The sequence below is a fragment of the Brassica napus genome, chromosome A8, assembly GCF_020379485.1.
Source record: "Brassica napus cultivar Da-Ae chromosome A8, Da-Ae, whole genome shotgun sequence".
In the NCBI taxonomy this organism is placed as follows: domain Eukaryota; kingdom Viridiplantae; phylum Streptophyta; class Magnoliopsida; order Brassicales; family Brassicaceae; genus Brassica; species Brassica napus.
In genome coordinates, this window is record NC_063441.1 from 12746319 (window position 1) to 12765820 (window position 19502).

The following is a 19502-nucleotide window of genomic DNA, read 5'->3' on the forward strand; positions in this document are numbered from 1 at the left end:
TTATTTGTCATTTAAATGTTTTATCGATTGATTCTGTAGAATTTAATTGTGGAAACATATTAGTTAGAAATTAATGTTAAATTTTTAAAAAAAGAAATCAGTGTTAATATGATTTGTTTCTGTAAAATTATTTTGTTTAAAACAAGGGTTGTAGGTTTATTTATAATAATCTATAATATAATGAGGCAGTTCCCTCTTTCCTGAAGTGACATGTCAGCGGTTTGTGGGGCCCACATACGGTTCGGTTTTGGTGCTTCATTTCTCACGTAATAATGTTGGTTCTCCGGGTTGGTTCAATCATTTGTTGCGTTTGGTTATCTCTAAACTCTGCATTTTGTGATTGAGATAAGGGATTACTGTTTTTGTTTCTTCATATTCCAAAAATAAAATGTTTTCGTTCGTCGTCTCTTCCACCTCGCCGTCTCCGCCGATCTTTCACTCCAGAGACAATGAATCATATCTCAAGTCTCAACTCTTAGGCTCCCCTATCGTTCAACGTATCTGTCTTAATCTCGCCACTTCCAATCTCTCTCTCTCTCTCCCTCTCTCTCTCTCTCTCTATACATGGCGAAAAGAAGCCTCTGAGGAGACAGTGGAGAAGGAGAATCATCAGGTCAATCGTCTCTTCCCCTAAGAAATCTGCCACTTTAGGTAATTTAGTTCGTATACATATGTGAATTCCTGAGCATATTGATCAAGGATTGGGTGAAACCTTGGTTTGGATCTTTCGATTCTCTGGTGGATAAGAAGCGATTTGTTTATGTTTTGTGGTTTTATGTATATTTGTGTCTTTGTGATTTGTTCAAAACGAATCAATTGATTTATGTTCTCAGTTTGTGTTTGCAGTTGTGTTTGATCGGGAAACAGTATTAAACGATGAGACGTTTGGTTTTAGATGTGGATTAAGCAAAGACGACTTATAGATAGTCGGAAAAGCGTTTGATCGGTTACAAGGAAAGGAGATGCGTAAAAGAAAGGAAACCGGAGCTCGAAGAGCTTTTCCGGAAAGACACAGTACGACAAGAGAGCAAAGGTAAAACCCTAATCTAGCCGTCGAGTATGTGTGAGTGATTTCAGATCCCCTTACGTTGCAGAACCTTCTCCTTATATAGTCGACTTGGTGCTCTTCCATGACCTAGCTTGCGTCGTCTTCACGGGCTTTTAACTCGTTGGGCCGAAAAATCCAAGTTGCTTTGGGGAGCCGTTAAGCCGCATGCGTTTTGTTTATCGTGCGATCGACTAAAAGTACCCTCGGATCGCGCCGAGGAGTCGGCGTTCTGAGCCGCCGAGCCAAACTGTCGCTATGTCGTCATGGGCCGGGCCATCTATTCTTCGGGCCTTGAGGGATGGTCAAATCCATCCTCTACAGTAAGTCCCCCCAGTTCATCGGTGAGTGACGTTCTGTCGAGCTCGATAAATTTGGAAGGTCAGTGGTTTGAGAGGATAGATGGCTCGTTGTAAAGACGTGACGCTCAATCGGCATACCAAGAGACGTTGCCTCAGCTTCTTGCGCTCAGATGATTTGGTAGATTCCGGTTTGAACCGGTTTTCTTTTGGCTAACCCGATTCTGGTCACGACCGTTGGTTCGATTTAAGTTGGACCGGGTTATCACGGGAAGTCGAAACGACGAGTCGGTTTCGTGGGAATCTAAATGCTCTTTCGAATCCCAAATAGGCCCACGTAGACCTAATGATGACGCCTCGGGGGAATGCCCCGACCCTCTCCCTATAAATACTTGTTCACTTCTCGCCTCCTCCATTCTTCTCTGTGTATTCAGGTACTTTCTCTCTCTTCCTCTCCACTTCTCTCCCTAGGTTGTTGTTGTAGAATAGATAGTATTATGTCGTCTAGCGGAAAGTTGTCTCATAAACAGAAAGGGAAGGCGGTTGTGACCACGTCCAGTCCTGCAAGAGACGTTAGCGAGGATACGCTCGAGGAGTTCGAGTCGGTTCATCGCGAGGCGATAATGGACACCGGGAGTTTGAACGTTCCTCAGAGGCTTTTGGTTTCCGAGTCGGCACGCCTTCACCTGAGAGTTTGAAAATATATTAACATATTAAATAATCTTAAATTTTCGCCTTGCATAATTTTTGTGTGTTCCCGAACAGGGATAAAATCCAATCTCTTAGTGGTCCTTTACAAATATATTAAAATTTCAAATATATATATATATATATATATATATATATATATGTGTGTGTGTACAGTTTCCCTCTCTCTATATATACACCATTTATGGAAAAAAAGTGCCATACTCATAGAAACTAGAAAGTGGAGGACAACCCACGCTTAACCAAAACAGAATACAATTATATGCTGTTTTAACCTCGTCCTGACCAATTGCCATGTAAAAATGTCCACCAAAGCATTAAAAATTAGATTAAAGTCAAGAGGTAGAATACTTCTTAAGAATTGTATATGGAATTAGTCAAACTTCTAGAACATCAAGGGACAATCAACTAAATCCAGAACACATTAAGAACTATATAGCATGTAGACTTTAAAAGAGAGTCTTGGGAATAGACAAACCGATGGAGACAAAGCTTGACCAAACCACCGAAATACGCAACCTCCTATAGAGAATAGCCCAAACAGGATAGAGAACAAAGCTTCAAGACCCAGGAGACAACAGGACAATCTATTTCCAAGTCTTCAAACCGGGTAAGGCGATGTCGATGAGGATACGACTTTAAACACCAACTTGAAGCTTGATGAAAAGCAGATCTCGATCAGATCAAATGGTAAATGACAAGGAGCAGTTGCAATCGACTCCGGATTCTGTCGCATGCAAAGGACAAGGAGACAGAAGATCGAAACCAGAGAAGAACCCAAAAAATCTCAAGACATACATGCAACAACAAAAGGTTAAATATACTGGATAGAGAATCAGATCCACACAAATAGATCTAAGATCTAGCCGAAGACACCTAGAAGAAAATTGTACCGATCAAAAGTTTCTCTCAGTCACGGAAAGCAAAAGAAAATCCGACTCCGGCTCTAAGAGAGCAGCCGGAGCCGGTGATCGGAAAGAAACCAAGAACAGATCTTATAGAGAGAGGTCAGAGGATATCATATGAAGACTTTATCATAAAATAGTTTTTTGTATATGAAGAGAGATATCTAAAAAATCAATTAAAATAATCAAGTTCACTAAAAAGTATAGACAGCCCATATTTGTTTGTTTGGTACTATCCCCTTCTTCTTTTTTTAACACAATTGGTACTATGCTCTTCAATTTCAGATATTCTATGTAAAATGAGTACTCACATGCCTGAAACCAAAAAAAAAATACTCAAAAAAATATCTTCCTTTTTGGAATGTTAGTTTAGGACATTATAATGATGAAATTCAAAACAGCATCAAAGTCCCCTCTCTCAATAGCATGAGATCCTCTTTCTACCTGAGTTAGGTCACAGTCACAGGAGTGCTTGACTTGCAAAAATTAGGGCAAAAAGAAGAAACTACATTACAACAATAATGCACCTCAAAAAATGGTAACAAAGAGATGACCAGACCCATGCAACTCTGTCACTCAGATGTAAAGGAGATTTCACTTCAATAATGTTCCATCACCGCCTCTAAAACTCAAATGATCACTCTTTTTTAAATATGTTTGTGAGTGATTTACTGTTCCCTAATCAGTCTTTCTTTAGCTAATCAATAAGGTTGTGAATGGTGACTGCCTGACTGGTGTTTTCTTAAAAGCGGTGCAGTATTTGAGAAATTACGCAATTGTTACCATTCAAAAAATATGTAACTAAAAAGGCGTAATTGAAGCAAATAACGCATACAGTAAAAAGAAGAATAAAACTTTGGGAAAACTGTTTTTTTAGAGCAAAAAAATAGTAACTATGTCCATTTAGACTAATTTATATTTTGTGTCATATTTTCCTATAACACCCTTTAATATTTTTGAAAATAAATTTAATAAATAGTTTTACAAACAAAAAAAAATTGGAAAAATAGTAACTTTTGATAAAATACCTATATGAACTTAGTGATATTTTTTCCAATTATAAAAAAGTTAAAATTATAATTTTCATATTATGTTCTAAATAAAGTAGAAATGACATTCTACGAAGTAGAAAACGAAATCCACTTTTTTCATTGAATCTACAATGTTTAGAATACGTGATCTACGTAAATAGGAGTATTTTAAAAATATTTAGAATACACATTCCGCGCTTAACCTATCATTCTAAAATCTTTAGAAATCAAAATCTACACATTAATATAAATCTAAAACACGTAGAAACCGACTTCAACAGATTTACTATAAATCTAAAACATGTAGAAATCAAAATCTAAACATTACTATAATTCTAAAAAACTGTGGAAACCGATTTCTACATATTAGTTGTATTCTACGGATAAGAAATCAGTTCCTAAAAATATGGAAACAAAATATTTGGGAATATTCACTTTTATATTTTGAAAAAAAAATCGATTTTTTTTTAAAAAATAAAAAAACGAAAAAGGAACAAAAAAATAAAAAAAACGAAAAAGGAATAAAAAATTACAATTTTAAGGGCATTACTGCCATTTTGAAAAAAATTAGTCTAATGGGACATAAAGTAGTATAGATTAATATAAAGGGACATAGTTACCATTTTTTTGCTCTAAAAAAATAATTTTCCCTAAAACTTTTTTGTTTGCTCAATGGTTTAGAAAAGACGCACATATTTCATCCCTCTTCATTTATGTGGCGGTTTGTGAGTGTGTACGTTTTTTCAAATAATTATTTATTATTGTTTAATCATAAGTATTCAAAATTATTTTAAAAGTATAGTGAACTAGTTACAATTTTATTGCAAGAGGAAAGTTGACACGTTAAAATACAAAAAAAAAATCATATGTTATATATTATTTGTGATAAAATGTCTTAAGCAAAAAAATTTATCTAAAATATCTTAAGCAAAATAATTTACTAAAATACCAAATTATAATCTTTTACATTAACTGTTTAAACATAATCAAAACAATTTACTAAAATACCAAATTATAATCTTTTGTGATAAACATTTGTGATAAAATGTCTTAAGGAAAACAATTTATCTAAAATATCTTAAGCAAAACAATTTACTAAAATACCAAATTATTATCTTTTACATTAACTATTTAAACATAATCTCAAAAATCAAATATTTTTAGAGAATTTTTTTTACCAATCAAACAATAGAACACTGTTTATTTTACAAAAACAATATTACAACATTATCATTAAGCAGAAAATTTTAATTTATAATCTTATTAATATATTTATTTTACATTTTTCTATTAAAACTGCACTATTTTCTATCTAACCTCACTACTTTTCTATCAAAATTGCACTATTTTTCTGATGATAAAAAAAAATTGCACTACTTTTCTATCGAAACCGCACTATTTTTCCATCAAATTTGTATTTATCCCGCATACCGCATGAAACGCAATTGGACTGTACCGCACTTTAATTACATACCACTTATATTATCCAAACCGTGGTTACCATTCGAACTGGGTTTGTTCCAATTATATTTTTGTCAAAAAGCTATAAGGGGTGCTCTCAATAGTTGTAGGGTCTGATAAGACACTAGAATATTTAAAGAGAGTTTGTTTTATAGCCACAGAAAGTCAGAAACGTAAGGGACTGATCTAAAAATGGTCATTAAGATTGAAAGTCCTTGTTTGATCCAGAGGAAAGAACCATGTGAACTCATAATAAAAAACGTTTTCCAATGGTGGGTATTGTTCGAGATGTACCATCCTACTTTGTGTGCCTCTATTTTTGCAGCATACATAATAACACCAAAGAAAACAACACATACCAGTCCCATAATTGACTACAGTCCCTCATAAATGACCTACTCGCACTCCAAACTCATAGCCATTTGGTTCTGGTATCCGGTTTATCTGGTTAACACCAAGAACCCATCCAAGAAAGAGAGATGTTGCCGCGAGAAGGTCGGTTTGGGGATTTATACATCCTTGGCCATCTAAGCTTGACTCTGTTTTCTCAGTCTAATCCAACAGAGTTTACTGCAGGAAATGCTGTTGAAAAAGCTGGCACTTAACAAATTCTGTCAGCGGTAATTCAGCAAGTTTATGATGTCACAATCAATCAATCACATTAATACTGAGCTTCAAGAAAGACTTGGAGTAACTAACTAATCATGCACCCTTTCATTAAAGCTTCAATCATCTATCTTATTAAAACTCAAGTACACAATTGGAGTGTTTGGAAACTTGAATAGGACTATTAAAAAATTTAGACTGTTTGGAAACTCTTTTAAAAAAAAAATATTTTTGTTTGAAAACAAAGATAGATTAAGAAAAAAAGTAATGGGCTTATGTTTTTTTTTTAAATTGAAAGTTATCTAGACCAGTTTTAAAATATACCAAAATGGGTCAATCTAATTGCCTACATTTTTTTTTCTAAACTAACCATAAAACAAAATTTAAACTTTATATACATATTTCAAAATCAAAATAATAATTCAAAGTTGATTTATATTAAAAATTGATTCAAAAATATACATATATTCAAAACTGGATTTTTACTAAACTATTTTTCAATAACCATTATAAAACAATATTATCAATATATATAAGAAAAATATAATACAAAGCCCAATTTGAAATATCAACTTAAATTATGGTTTTTATATTTCATATTAAGTTTTAAAAATATAATATATGTAATTATTTATATGATGGTATGTATAAAATACTATTAATTATATTATTACTTATATGATGGTACATATAAAATACGATTAATTATATGATGACAAAATACAATATATAATAATGACTAGAGATGGGCTTTTGGGTACCCATACGGGTTTAGTTCTGATCGGTTTGCATTTCGGGTTTTCGGGGTCAAAGATTTCAGCCTTATTAGAATGTTTCTAAATTTTGGTTTGAGTTCGATTCGGATCTTTGCGGGTTTGGTTCGGGTTTGGATAACTAATTTAAATTATTTTTAAATTCTTAAATCATTATATATTTTAAATTTCTCAAAATGTATAAATAAAATAATATATTACGTATAAATTTGAATAACATATATCATAATACTTAAGCTTAACATATCAATTAACTTGATTTAAAATTTTGGATACGAAATCAATAATTATTTTAAGTATTTTTGGTGATTTGAGTATACTTTAACTATTTCAGATATTTACTTTAGACTATATATATATATATATATATATATATATTTTCAAGTATATATATAAGTATCATTCTTGATATTTTATATACGTTAAATCTAAAAATAATTAATATATATATAAGTATATAAATCTATTTTTAGATAAATTCGGATACCCAAATACTTCGGTTCGGATCAGATTCGGTTATCTAAATAACAAAATTTTGAATAATTAGAATATTTAATTAATTTATGTTCGAGTTTGGTACTATATTTTTGGATCGGTATCGGTTATGTTCCTCGGATTCATTTTTCCTAATACTAATAATTACATGAAAAACAAATATCAACATATTTTTCAAAATATACACCCGCGCAGGCGCGCGGGTCAAAGTCTAGTAGCTATTTAAAAAACAATACAGTATCTATCACTCACCCAGTTTGCTCCACCAGAGTAGAGAATCATGAATATATAGAACATAATTGTGAATATCGTTATTGAGATATGTATAAATTTAGTTAAGGAAACTGTTTATATTCTTATATTCCTATATAAGTTGTACATGTATAAGATTTTATCATTTTATCATTATGAGAGTTAATATACAATTCTTCCAATCATATACTCTCATCGTTCTGTACACATTTTCACACGCATCTCCTGCAACCTTAAACATTCTAACCTGTTGAAATCATATACCCTATAATCCCATGCCTACTATATAGCTTTCACCAACCTTAACACAAAGGATAAAACAATCAAAACCAAAAGGCAGCCTGAAGAGGGAGAGATTCGAGTGATCTTTTCAGAGGATAAACAAAAAGACTCTGTCAGACAGTGCAGAATGTGCTGGCTACACTAAGAAAGAAAGAGACCACATAAAAAGAAACCAACTCACAGGTAATGATATAATTCCAAACCGCAGAGGAACCAACCACAGATATTGGCAAGCATAACATCTAACCAATCAGTCATGGTCTCTCACTCCCAACATTCCACATGCCAGTACCTTTTTTATTTCCTCGTTTTATCTTTACAAAACTCGATATAACCCAACAAACAAAAGTTACATAAGATAGATAGAACATCAGTGTGAAAGGTTCAACCTTTTTTTTAACTTTCATCGTTTAAACATGGGAATAACACTTTCATCTCTCATTAATCAAATTAAGGATCATATAACACAAGATCAAGGTACAAACTTTATAATCGAAAACAATGTCATAGAGCGGGGCGATTGAGGGGTGATTGTAAGAAGGACGAGCGGGGCGTCAACGGCCAAGATTGGACAGATGAGTATCGCTGCCGTTGACGGAGACGTAACTGTCGTTAGAGATTACTCCCTCCGTTTCAATATAGATGATGTTTTAGCAGAAGTATTTTGTTTCAATTTACATGAAGTTTTGAAGTTTTAAGGTTAACTTTAACTTTATTGAAAAATGTTCAGCCAATTAGATTTTACCAATTTTTTTATAATTGGTTAAATGATTTAAAAATTATATTTTTTAAAATATTTTTTACTTAGATCTAACTTTCTTAATCTTTGTGCACTAAGACAAAATATCAAGTATTATGAAACGGAGGGAGTATTATGAAACGGAGGGAGTATTTGGCAATATGGGAACAACGACGTTTAGTGGACAAAAGACGAAGAATGTTGAGATATTTACCTTGGGCTTTTATTCATTAAGCCCATATAAGTGTAGTGGATTCTAGTCTTTACTACAACAACCACCAAACATATAAACTACCCCTAATTTTCCTACGCTTCATTTCTTATTTCCATTTTTTTTAACTTTCTTCATATTTGTCGAAGTGTAATATGGTTACTTTGTTTTTCTTCTGGAAATTATATTGTATTAATTTATAAGAAGTTTACAAATTGAGGTATACTCCAGTACATATTACCCCACTAGAGAGCACATACCAACCCTTAAAAGAGTAGAACAAACCTATGAAAAACACATCCATAGAATGTAATTAACACTCATAAAAAGATGTAACATATTTCTCATATAGAGAAGTAAATAAAGCTGCCTATTAGGAGTTTAGGACGAGATGGTTTGAGGTCCGAGATCAAGATATTACCGCCCAACAAAATTCTATTACAAGGGTATACAATCGCTATAAAATATGTTTGTGAGATATTGTTGGTTTTGACGATTGCTTCTTGTGTTGCTTGTTCGTGTGGATTTTGAGAATTCTTGGAAGTGGTTTTGGTTTGGCTTTTCTCTGGTTTGACGTGATAGCCTCGATCTTGATTTTATGTTTCATCATTGCTCCCTAGTTAGCGTTTGTAAGATGTGTGTGGCCGTGGTTCTGTGTTTTACTCCTACAAGTGTTAGCTTTGCCCGGCAGCTTAGGTTTCGCCATTGCGTTGGGCTTTCCTCAATTCCCCTTCTTGCTTTTGCCATCATTCTCTGTTAAGCATTGAGAGGTCGTCTCTTCTTCTTAGGGTTGGACTTGTTATGTGGTCCAAGATAAGGTTTCTTTTCAGTATCCTAGTTCTACCGGTTTAGTTGCCATCGTTTGATCCCATAAGTTTTTCACTTGTTCTTTATTGTGTACATTTTCATTTTGTTATCATTCAAATGTCATTAATAGAAAACAATTGGTTTTTGATTAAACAAGAAGAAAACTATTGGTTAAAAAAAACTTATAGAATAAATAGTATTATTTATTGCTTCCATTTCAAAATTCCGTTTCAAAATTAGTGTCGTTTTAGTTTCTAACATTTGTTTCACTATAAGCTCAAACAAAACAATATTATAGTTCTGGTCATACAAAAAATCAGTAAGTTTTTAATCGACATTTAATATAAAACATATCGAATATATGATAATCCACTTTCTATTTTTATAATTCTATTATTATTTGAAGAATTTTGAAGGAGAAAATTGTTGGTAAAAATGAAGATTTTTTTAATCTCTATATTTTATTAAAACCCTAGAGTCAGTCCTAGTGACTCACTTGCCATTGTTTCGCTACGGTAGAACTACTTGAACTTCTAATTACTATTGTCTTCCTACTTATTGTCATATCTCAATAAATATAACACCCGACAGTAAACTTAAATAATTCAGTTCTTGACATGATAACAGGAAACACATCGTCAATTTGCTTTCCTCATTGAATGAAAACAAGTCTCTGCTTCTTTCACCTAACTTCTTTTATCACTCTGCCTCCTTCGTTCATAAATTAAATTCCTTTTTCAAGGAGTAGTAACTTTTAGTGAATAATAAAAGTAAAAGTAAATGCTTATCATCTATCTCAGTCCCACATATAAACACACACACACAACAACAAAACCATTCACTAATTCAAATCTCAAAATCAGAAAACATATGATTATCATTATGATAATATGCGCAAGAAATTAAACTCACGTTAACTGGGCCAGGCCCATGAGCAAAGGTAAGGAGTAAAACTGTACATGCAAGCGATCTGAATAAAACAACGCTCGCGGCATCTCTTGTTCTTCGCAGATACAAAGAACTTACCTGGAGAGAGTAAGGATCCGGATCCGATACCTGAACATGCCAAACGGGTGGATCAAGTTCACGTCATTACATTGCAAGTCAAAGGCTTTCGATGATGTCTACGACTTTAACAGTTACAGCTGTAGAAAGAGCTCACATTGTAGCAAAGACGTGATCGATACAAGAATAGGTAAGAAAAACCTGAAACCCGATCCGAAGTTAAGGCGTTTGAAATCATGTCGAGCTGAACCGGAGCTGAACCCACCTACCCGGACCCGACGGAGCAAATCTGCCCGAACGTCCGACGCGCTGACCGAGCTGCCCGATGGCCACCCGTCAAGAAACGTAGTGGAGATTATATTCCAGTCTAGCTGGAGCCCTGATGAATTTCCGAGTCGGGTTGAGATGATTTACAAAGTGGAGAACGGGTCAAGAACTGTGACCCGGTTCGAGGAGTACAGAGAGGTTGTGAAGTCACGTGCGGGTATAAAAGGGGATCGAGAAGGCACTTGTGAAGAAGACGTACGGTGCTTGGCCGACGGCAACGAGATGATGAGGTTTTATCCACTCCCGGACGGGGTTAACGGTGGCGCGTGGGCTTTCTCCGGCGGGAAAAGTCAGGCTGTGTGTACGTTTTCAAGTAGCGGTGAAGCGCATGCGAGCGGCGGAGGTGGCGGAGGAAGGAGGGCGATGCTGATTTGTCGAGTGATAGCGGGTCAGGTTGCGAATAGAGTCGGGTTCGGGTCGGACTCAGTAGCTGGTCGTGACGGTGAGTTGTATGTCTTTGATACACGAGCGGTGTTGCCTTGTTTCCTACTCATTTTCAGGTTGTAAAAATAATAATAATAATTTTTCGATTCAACTTTTTTTTTTTCTTTTCTAAGTATCGATAACGATGTATTGTAATTTATTGGTTTATATTTAATTTTTTTATAAACTTGACCTGATTTCAAATACTCGATCCTATTCGATTCATGCATGTTGTTTACAGTCCATAGCTTTTATTAGTTCGAGACATTGTTTATGAAATTGTATGAACTTTCTTGTTATGTGTGACCTGGAATTAATGGTGTGCTAGATTTGGGAGTTGGGATAGTGGTTTAGGAATAATTCTTTTGGTATATTTATTTAGGGTGTTCTAATGTTCTTAACGTGAGAAATGCATTGATCGTATAGTTTCAAAACGTATAATTAACCGTGCATCGCAAATGTTTGAGAATAAACATTGCATGGACCAATTCTAGAAAATGTGAACCCTACTAGCTAACAAACCTATTTTATGGAAGTGTTTTGTCCATATCATACTTTAAATCAATGTTTGTGTAGATTCTTGATCACAAACAACAATATGCTGGCTTAAAAAATATATATATATATATATATATATATATTCTTGATTTTAACTTATGGTTTGTGACTTTGTGTTAATTAATGATGTTAATGTATTACCCGAATGAAACTTGTGGCTTTGACATTTACTGATTTTATACTTTTAAGCTTATGGTTTGTAGGGGTGGAAACGAATCGAATATACAAATTTTAGAGGTATTTGTGATACGATCCATTTGTCTTAATTATCAATTTTCTGGTCCGACTTGATATGTAACCATTCGGATATTTGGTATTTAGATATCTAGAAAATTATATCTTTTATCTGGATATTCGATTATATTCATTCAAAATATACATTTAAATATATGTATAAATATCCGTTTATCACATCGGAGGGCATATTTATTTTTATAAATATTAGTATGGTAAATTGGTTCGTCTTTTTTGGATATCGCTTATTAGTATTTCTTTTGTCTTCTGAAAGTCACGAATATTCTAATTTTCGCTTAAATCAAAATGGACAACATATCAAATCCGAATATTTTGCTCACTCCTAATGGTTTGTAACAACATTTGCAGAAACGACAATATAGTGGTGGTTCTTGATTTTAAGCAGGCGTCAAATCTTAAAATCAAAATGTGAATATGTATTTGAAAAATTAAAATCCTAAAAAAAAAACTATAAATCCAAACGAATTTAAGAAAAAGACATATGTATAAATAAATTGTTATATAACAAAAAGGAAAGAAGCCCTCACGATCGGGTTAAGTTTTAATTTTGTTACTATAGTGCAAGATTTAGGTCTTTATAATGCGTCGGCTAATTGCTGACTCTTTTTGTTTTTGTGGGGATAGATAATATGTGTTTTATATATGTGTATTAGTTTGACTTCAGCAAATGTGATAGCAAAAACATAATCATGGCAAACAGAATTGGGTGGAAGACTATATTTACAATATCAATGGGGATGCTAATCATATCTCTTGTCTTCTTGACTTAAAAAAATCATTTATTTGTCTCTTATAATCTATTAAAATAAATGTACAAATTAAAACTAACCATTAAATTTTTACAATATTTAAAACCTAGTGCCATTGAAATAATTAAATGAACATATTTTTAAGTAATTTTTGTCTTTTTTAAAATTAATAAAGTAATAATTACTCCTACTTCTATGCGATTCCATATTTTCTTCAAAATTAATAAAACATTTCAAAAATTAAATTCACAATCAATTCAATATAAATATTTTAACTTATCTATTTCATATTAATATTATAAACATTAATGAATATCAATAATATACACAAAATATTTATGTAAAAATATAAGTTACATTTTGTTTCATTCTCTCCCACAATTCACGTTACTCCTCTTTTTTTTTTTAACAAATCCTTCTTTTTACCAATATAAATATATTACATGCACCATTATAATTATTTACCAACTTACCATGTATATAAAATAATTTATTAGACATTATTGTAAAACGTCGATCCACAAAAAAAAAAACATTTGTATAGATGCACGGATCATATTCTAAAAATGGTGGTAATACAATTGACGGCTTACAAGACAAAATAAAATTTAAAAAATATAAACTATAAATTATTATGCTTATAAATGTTATTAAATAATTATTTAACACATGCAAAATTATAAAATATATACTATCACTTAGACAAAATAATTTATTTAACACATGCGAAGTCATGGTTTAAATGTACACAGACTTAAGCTCATTTATAATTTCTTATCAGTTACATCAAATTTATATTTTCATTTTATTTTCTTAAACATTTTAAATCTTAATTTGTATATGTTCCAAATTTGATAGATGTTTAACAATCATTTTATTTTCTTATAAATACTATAGCTAATGTATCATTTATAAATAGCATGCTAATTCACAATTGCCTATTTTCATATTTTTATTTTAAAAAAATTATTCGCTATATATCTTAGACATGGATCTAATTATATAAATGTTATATTTTTTATATAATACCCAATATCGGTGATATATTTTATTCTAAAATTCTAAAATATAAAATTAAATACCAAGATAACATTTACATTTACAAATATGACTACATTTACAAATATATCATTAAATACAAACACAAATTAAATATTCGCGCGGTCGCGCAGATCAAGGTCTAGTTATACCTTTTAATTATATAGTGCATGTATACATTTAATTATATAAAAAAGTTAGGTGCAAGAAAGTAATGGGTGAATTTGCAAGATAACTATGATAAAACAAATATTCTGTAAATAAACATGTAGTAAAATGATGGTTGAATATGACATTTTATCACAAAACGTGATGTTCTCCTTAGCAGCACATTAACATGTGTATTTTTGTTTTGCTAAAACTAGGTGCATCCCCTATATATTATTTGAGAAACATTGCAACATTTTTTTGTAGCCATATGTCATCACTAGAATGATTCTTAGAATCTTTAGAGAAATAGGTTGGTCCATTTAAATATATAATAAGTTTTTTATTAAACCACAATAAATACATTATTAATGTGATTCATTATTTCCTTAAATAAAATTACGGAATTGCCTAATGTGGCTAAAGTATATATGATAATTAATGATTTTGAATAATAAAGATTTAATAAAAATAAGTGTGTATATTTGTTTAATTTTAAGCTATTAAAATAAATTAAACAATCATAGTAACCATATAATAAAAATTAAAAAATTTATTTATATATTATATTTTAAATTTTTAAAAACGAGTATAAATTACTAAAACTGTTAAAAGTTTCACATTCAAATTTTGTGATCTATGATTTAATACTTTTGTTATGACATGATACAAATAATTGAAAAATAATATAAGTTGAAAGTCTCATTTAATAAGTATCAAAAATAAGAGATAAATAAATATATGTATCATTTTAAATTAAACTATATGCCATATAAAAATACATAAATATCGTAATTTAAAATTTTACTTTGAATATTTTTTTGATAAATTTTTTTTAAAAATATTGACAACTTAATTTTTTTAAAATATTATAAATCACTTAAACCATTATTCCCACAGTGAAAATTTTGTTATCACTAATTTAGACTTTTTGCTATAACAGATACAATTGATAAAAAAATATGAGCAAAAAGCATCATCTAATAAATATTAATATTAACATATACCATATATATGATATATGTTACTATCATTTAAATTTAATTATATATCATGTCAAATAGAAAAAAAAATTTCGATTTATTAAATTTATTTATATGCTCGCACCAATTTAATTATATAAGTAGTAGATAATGATTTTTTAATTATTCAATATATATTTATTATTTTATAATATGCTATAAACATATAATATATAAAATAATTTTTATATATAATGTTTATCCTGCGCAAGACGCGGATCTTAACCTAGTTCATTAATATGTGTTGAACGCGGCATACCAATATATGATAAGTTCGTATAGTTTACATACTATATGGTAAAATGATATAGAAAATCCAGACATGTCCATATGAACGATAGCATAATAGTATTGTTGATTTTTATTTACTTCGTGAATGCTGACAAAAAAAAACTATGTCCATATGAACGATAGCATAATAATAAACATAATATACAAATTAGCTGACAAAAAAACATAAAACAAATTACGTTAAAAGAACAAAATTTTTTACATATATCTATATATTTTTGTTACTATTTGAACCGTACCGCACTTATCTCGCAGTTGTCCCGCACTCGGAGTCTAAATCTGGAGATACATGATCAAAATCTAGCTTGGGATAAAGATGTCAAACAGCATGATAAATTCGTCTACATTTTAATGGCACCTTCTTAACCTAGAATCTCCTAATCTTTTAAAGCATCACGAAAAGAAATTTTATAACTTCAAATATAGAGTTTTTTGGTCTCAAAAAATGAACTTTAAAATTTCAAATTTAGAGTTTTAAGAATTGAAACTTCATATTTGAAGTTTCACTACTCAAAATTTTAAATTTGAAGTATCATCTTTTTATTTGTATATTGGTCCTTATAATTAATTATACATCACATTTATGATTCTTAAGTATTTTCTCATTCATAGTTTTAATCTTTAAAACTTTTTATATATTTTAAATATTTCAAATTTATTTTATAAATTAAAAATTTACACATAATTTTTTTTTAAATCAAAATAAGATTTACAATATTTTAAAAGTAGAATTAGACAACAAAAATATTACAAAAGAAACTTAATAAAACCTTTATAAGAAAATATATATATGAAGACATAATTATTACATAAATTTAAATATTACAGCAACACTAATAGTCTAGTGAATTTTCTCTGGAACTTCTAAAATATTGTCTAAACAAATTTTGTATAACCGAAAATAGAGCATTAATAAAGTAGTCTTATGTAATAATGTGGTATTTTTCTTGTAGTTTAATATTTAATTATGTATTTCTATTTATAATTTTATATTTTAGTGTAAAATTTTATTAATTAATATTACTATAGTATTTTATATATGTGCTGGTTATCTACAAAAATTTTATGGATTTATATTAATTATGACAAATATAAGGAGCATAGTGTAAATTACAAATAATTTTAAAATTAAATTTGAAGTTTTGCTTTTGGAGAAAAACACCTTGAAATTTCAAATATAGATTTTTTATAACTCTATAATAGAAAGTCTTTTTGGAGATGTTCTTATACAGTATTTTAGATAACGTCAGTATTGTCAACAGTTCGATGAAAAAAAGTCCATATTCATCATCAGCATCAACAATGTTGCAGCTGCAAAAGTAGGCGAATCTCTTTTATTCCATGTTCTGGTTGATTTCTAGATTTCATATGACCACTTTTGGTAAGCAATTACGACACCACTTGCACTTTTCTATGAAAAGGGTATATTTTTATTTTAATATTATTATTCTATTTTAAGATATATAAACACTTATAATGAAGATATTTCAGATTCTAAATTAAGTTTTTGACACTAATAAAAGATTTTTAAGAAATGTAATTTGCTCCAGACTGGAAGTTTTACGCTATTGCCGGATCCGAAGGTTGACGGTCTACTCTTCTTATTGTAGACACAACAAGCTATGCTCTACAGCGTCAAGTTGTTATGCAAATGGTGAAGATATAAAAACATACAGCAATGTTTGGTTTATCCTCAAGCTGTTTATCTTCTTTCACGTTTTAAGAACTATTTTTTTTGGGTTAGGATCTAGTTCTTCTTTGGAATTTAACCATTTACCATAGCCCCTAGTGGTGTGGGTGGATATGTTTAGTTTCTAATCCATTGTGCTATATTATGGTACACGTTATTGTAGACCGATTATTTGGAATAAAATAATTCTTCAGTGTTAAAAAAAAACAAATGTAATTTGCTTGCTTTAGTTTCAGTTTGACGAAACTATACAAGTTATTCTTTTGTTGCTAGAAATAGCATTTTTTTGTTGCTAGAAAATAGAAATAGCATTTTCTTAAGTTCTTTTTTTGTTGCTAGGAATAGCACTTTCTTAAGTATTTTTTTGCCAATAACATTCTGGGTTTTGAATCGGATATATATGTTTTATATTGTTTGAAAGTTTTAGTTTTGTATTTATGGACGTTAATATATTAATATGCAAAACTTAGCATGTGAATATGTAGTATTTGCTTTTCAAAAAAGTAGTTTTTTTTCGAAAAATGTTAGTTTACATTTTACAATAAATTTTGGTAATGACGTTGAAGACAACAAAGGACCAAGGTATCCGTTATGAAACGGGCCAAAAGAAAGTGGTAAATTGATAGTAATAGAATGTGTAGTGTACTATATTACTCGGTCGAATCAATCGGACAATCTCATAAATTTTTGTGGTTTAGTGTTATTTGTGCGCCATTACCCATTAGTCGTCCCACTCACTAATTTTATTTTTTCTCCTTTTCACACCATTAGTCTTCTTTAAAAAAAAAAAACCTTAAGTCTTTTTTATTATAATTTTCCTGCTCTATTATTGTTTTCTTCCGATTTTCTAACTTGTTTTTTCCGACAACTTATAAGTAATTAGTACTGTCCAGATCTATAATGGGGCTGTTGTTAACGTGTTAATAAACTGAATTTTAGTAAATACTTTATGTATAAACGAAAAATATTTTTTTTCATTCTAGTTACGTAATGTAATTTTAAAATGTAGAAAGTTTAAAACGACACTACAAATTCTGCTATACTACGGTGTGACTGGTAACCATCGAGGAACATTAGAAATGAATATGAAAAAAATGAATAGGAATAAATTTTTGGGAATCACGAGGAATGAATGTTCCTTATCAAAATTAACAAGGAACAAATTTGTATTATAATTCTCTACAAAAAAGGGAATGAGAAGGAATGAAGAGGAAAAAATATTCTTCATAAATGGTAAAATTTTTGAGGAATGTTAAGGAATGTAGTGTTCCTCTTCGTTCTCTTGGTTACCATTCAAACATAGGGCCCAAATAGGTATATATATGATCAACAAGATTATAAGATTGGTAAAGATAAGAAAAACAAAATTGCAAGTATATAAAGAAGATATGGGCCGTGCATTGTTTCTGCGTGTGTATCTATGTTTCTTGCGTTTTTCTTTTCTTCTCATGAGTTTACAGTCTGAAGTATCTTCAACAGTTTTTTGTTCTTTAATTCTAAGCTCACGCAAACAAAAAGTGAATAATCAAGTTGCGTTCCATTTTCTGTTATTAGTTTGTAAAAATATATTATTCGCTTTTCGTTTGCGGTTTAATGAAGTAGCTTTACATTTAGTAGTGAAGGATCCTACTTATCTGAGCAAGTTTATGAAATGCTTTGGCATTGAGTAGTGAAGGATCCTCCTAATAATCAAATCATTACCAGACTCACAGTTATCACAATCATATGATAAAAGGGGGTAAAATCTCCTAATTTTAATCATTCATTACATAAACTTTTAACAACCATATACTACTAACCAAAAACACAACAGTAAGATTTCAAAACCAACTTACAAAATACTATATAATAAATATTAATGCAAAGTCTTCTCCCAGTGACATTTTTAACTTCTCATTGTCGTTTGATTGGTTAAGAAATATGATAATTTATTCATTCCTGAAATCAAGTTAATTGATAGTTCGATGATACCATATTATTATTAGGAATCTGATCATATACCAATATTAATTGAAGAATGATGTATAAATATAACTAGTTTGGTGTTGGATTCTAGTGATTATATAATTCAAGTCAGAACATGTCAAAGGATAGCTTAGAAAAACATATCAAAGGATAAGGAACATGCATGATTATAGATCTAGCAGCAAAACATTAAGATCCGTGATTGGTGGATTAACAAAAAGTTAACAGCTTTAAAATTCGTATATAAACTTTTTATTATCAGTTAATCATATTGTCTTCTTGTCCCCGAACATATCTGACGTTTTACTTGCCGTCTTACTAATTCTCTGTTCGTCTTTTTGTCTGGAGGCAATTGTTCAATAGTTACAGTGTCGATTGCCATGTTATTTTAATCTTACTGGGTCGGCTCTAGAGTAAC

The 19502-nt window shown here is 30.6% G+C and overlaps 1 protein-coding gene across 1 annotated transcript; it reads left to right on the top strand.

Annotated features, from left to right (window-relative positions):
- Positions 1–10472: 10472 nt before the first annotated feature.
- Positions 10473–11481, top strand: LOC111213620. The gene has a single exon (XM_022715409.2). The coding sequence runs from the start codon at positions 10677–10679 to the stop codon at positions 11451–11453; it is 777 nt and encodes a 258-aa protein (XP_022571130.2). The 5' UTR covers positions 10473–10676; the 3' UTR covers positions 11454–11481.
- Positions 11482–19502: the final 8021 nt, after the last annotated feature.

Coding starts and splice junctions, on each gene's coding strand:
- LOC111213620 (XM_022715409.2), top strand. CDS start 10,677: ATGCCAAACGGGTGGATCAAGTTCACGTCATTACATTGCAAGTCAAAG.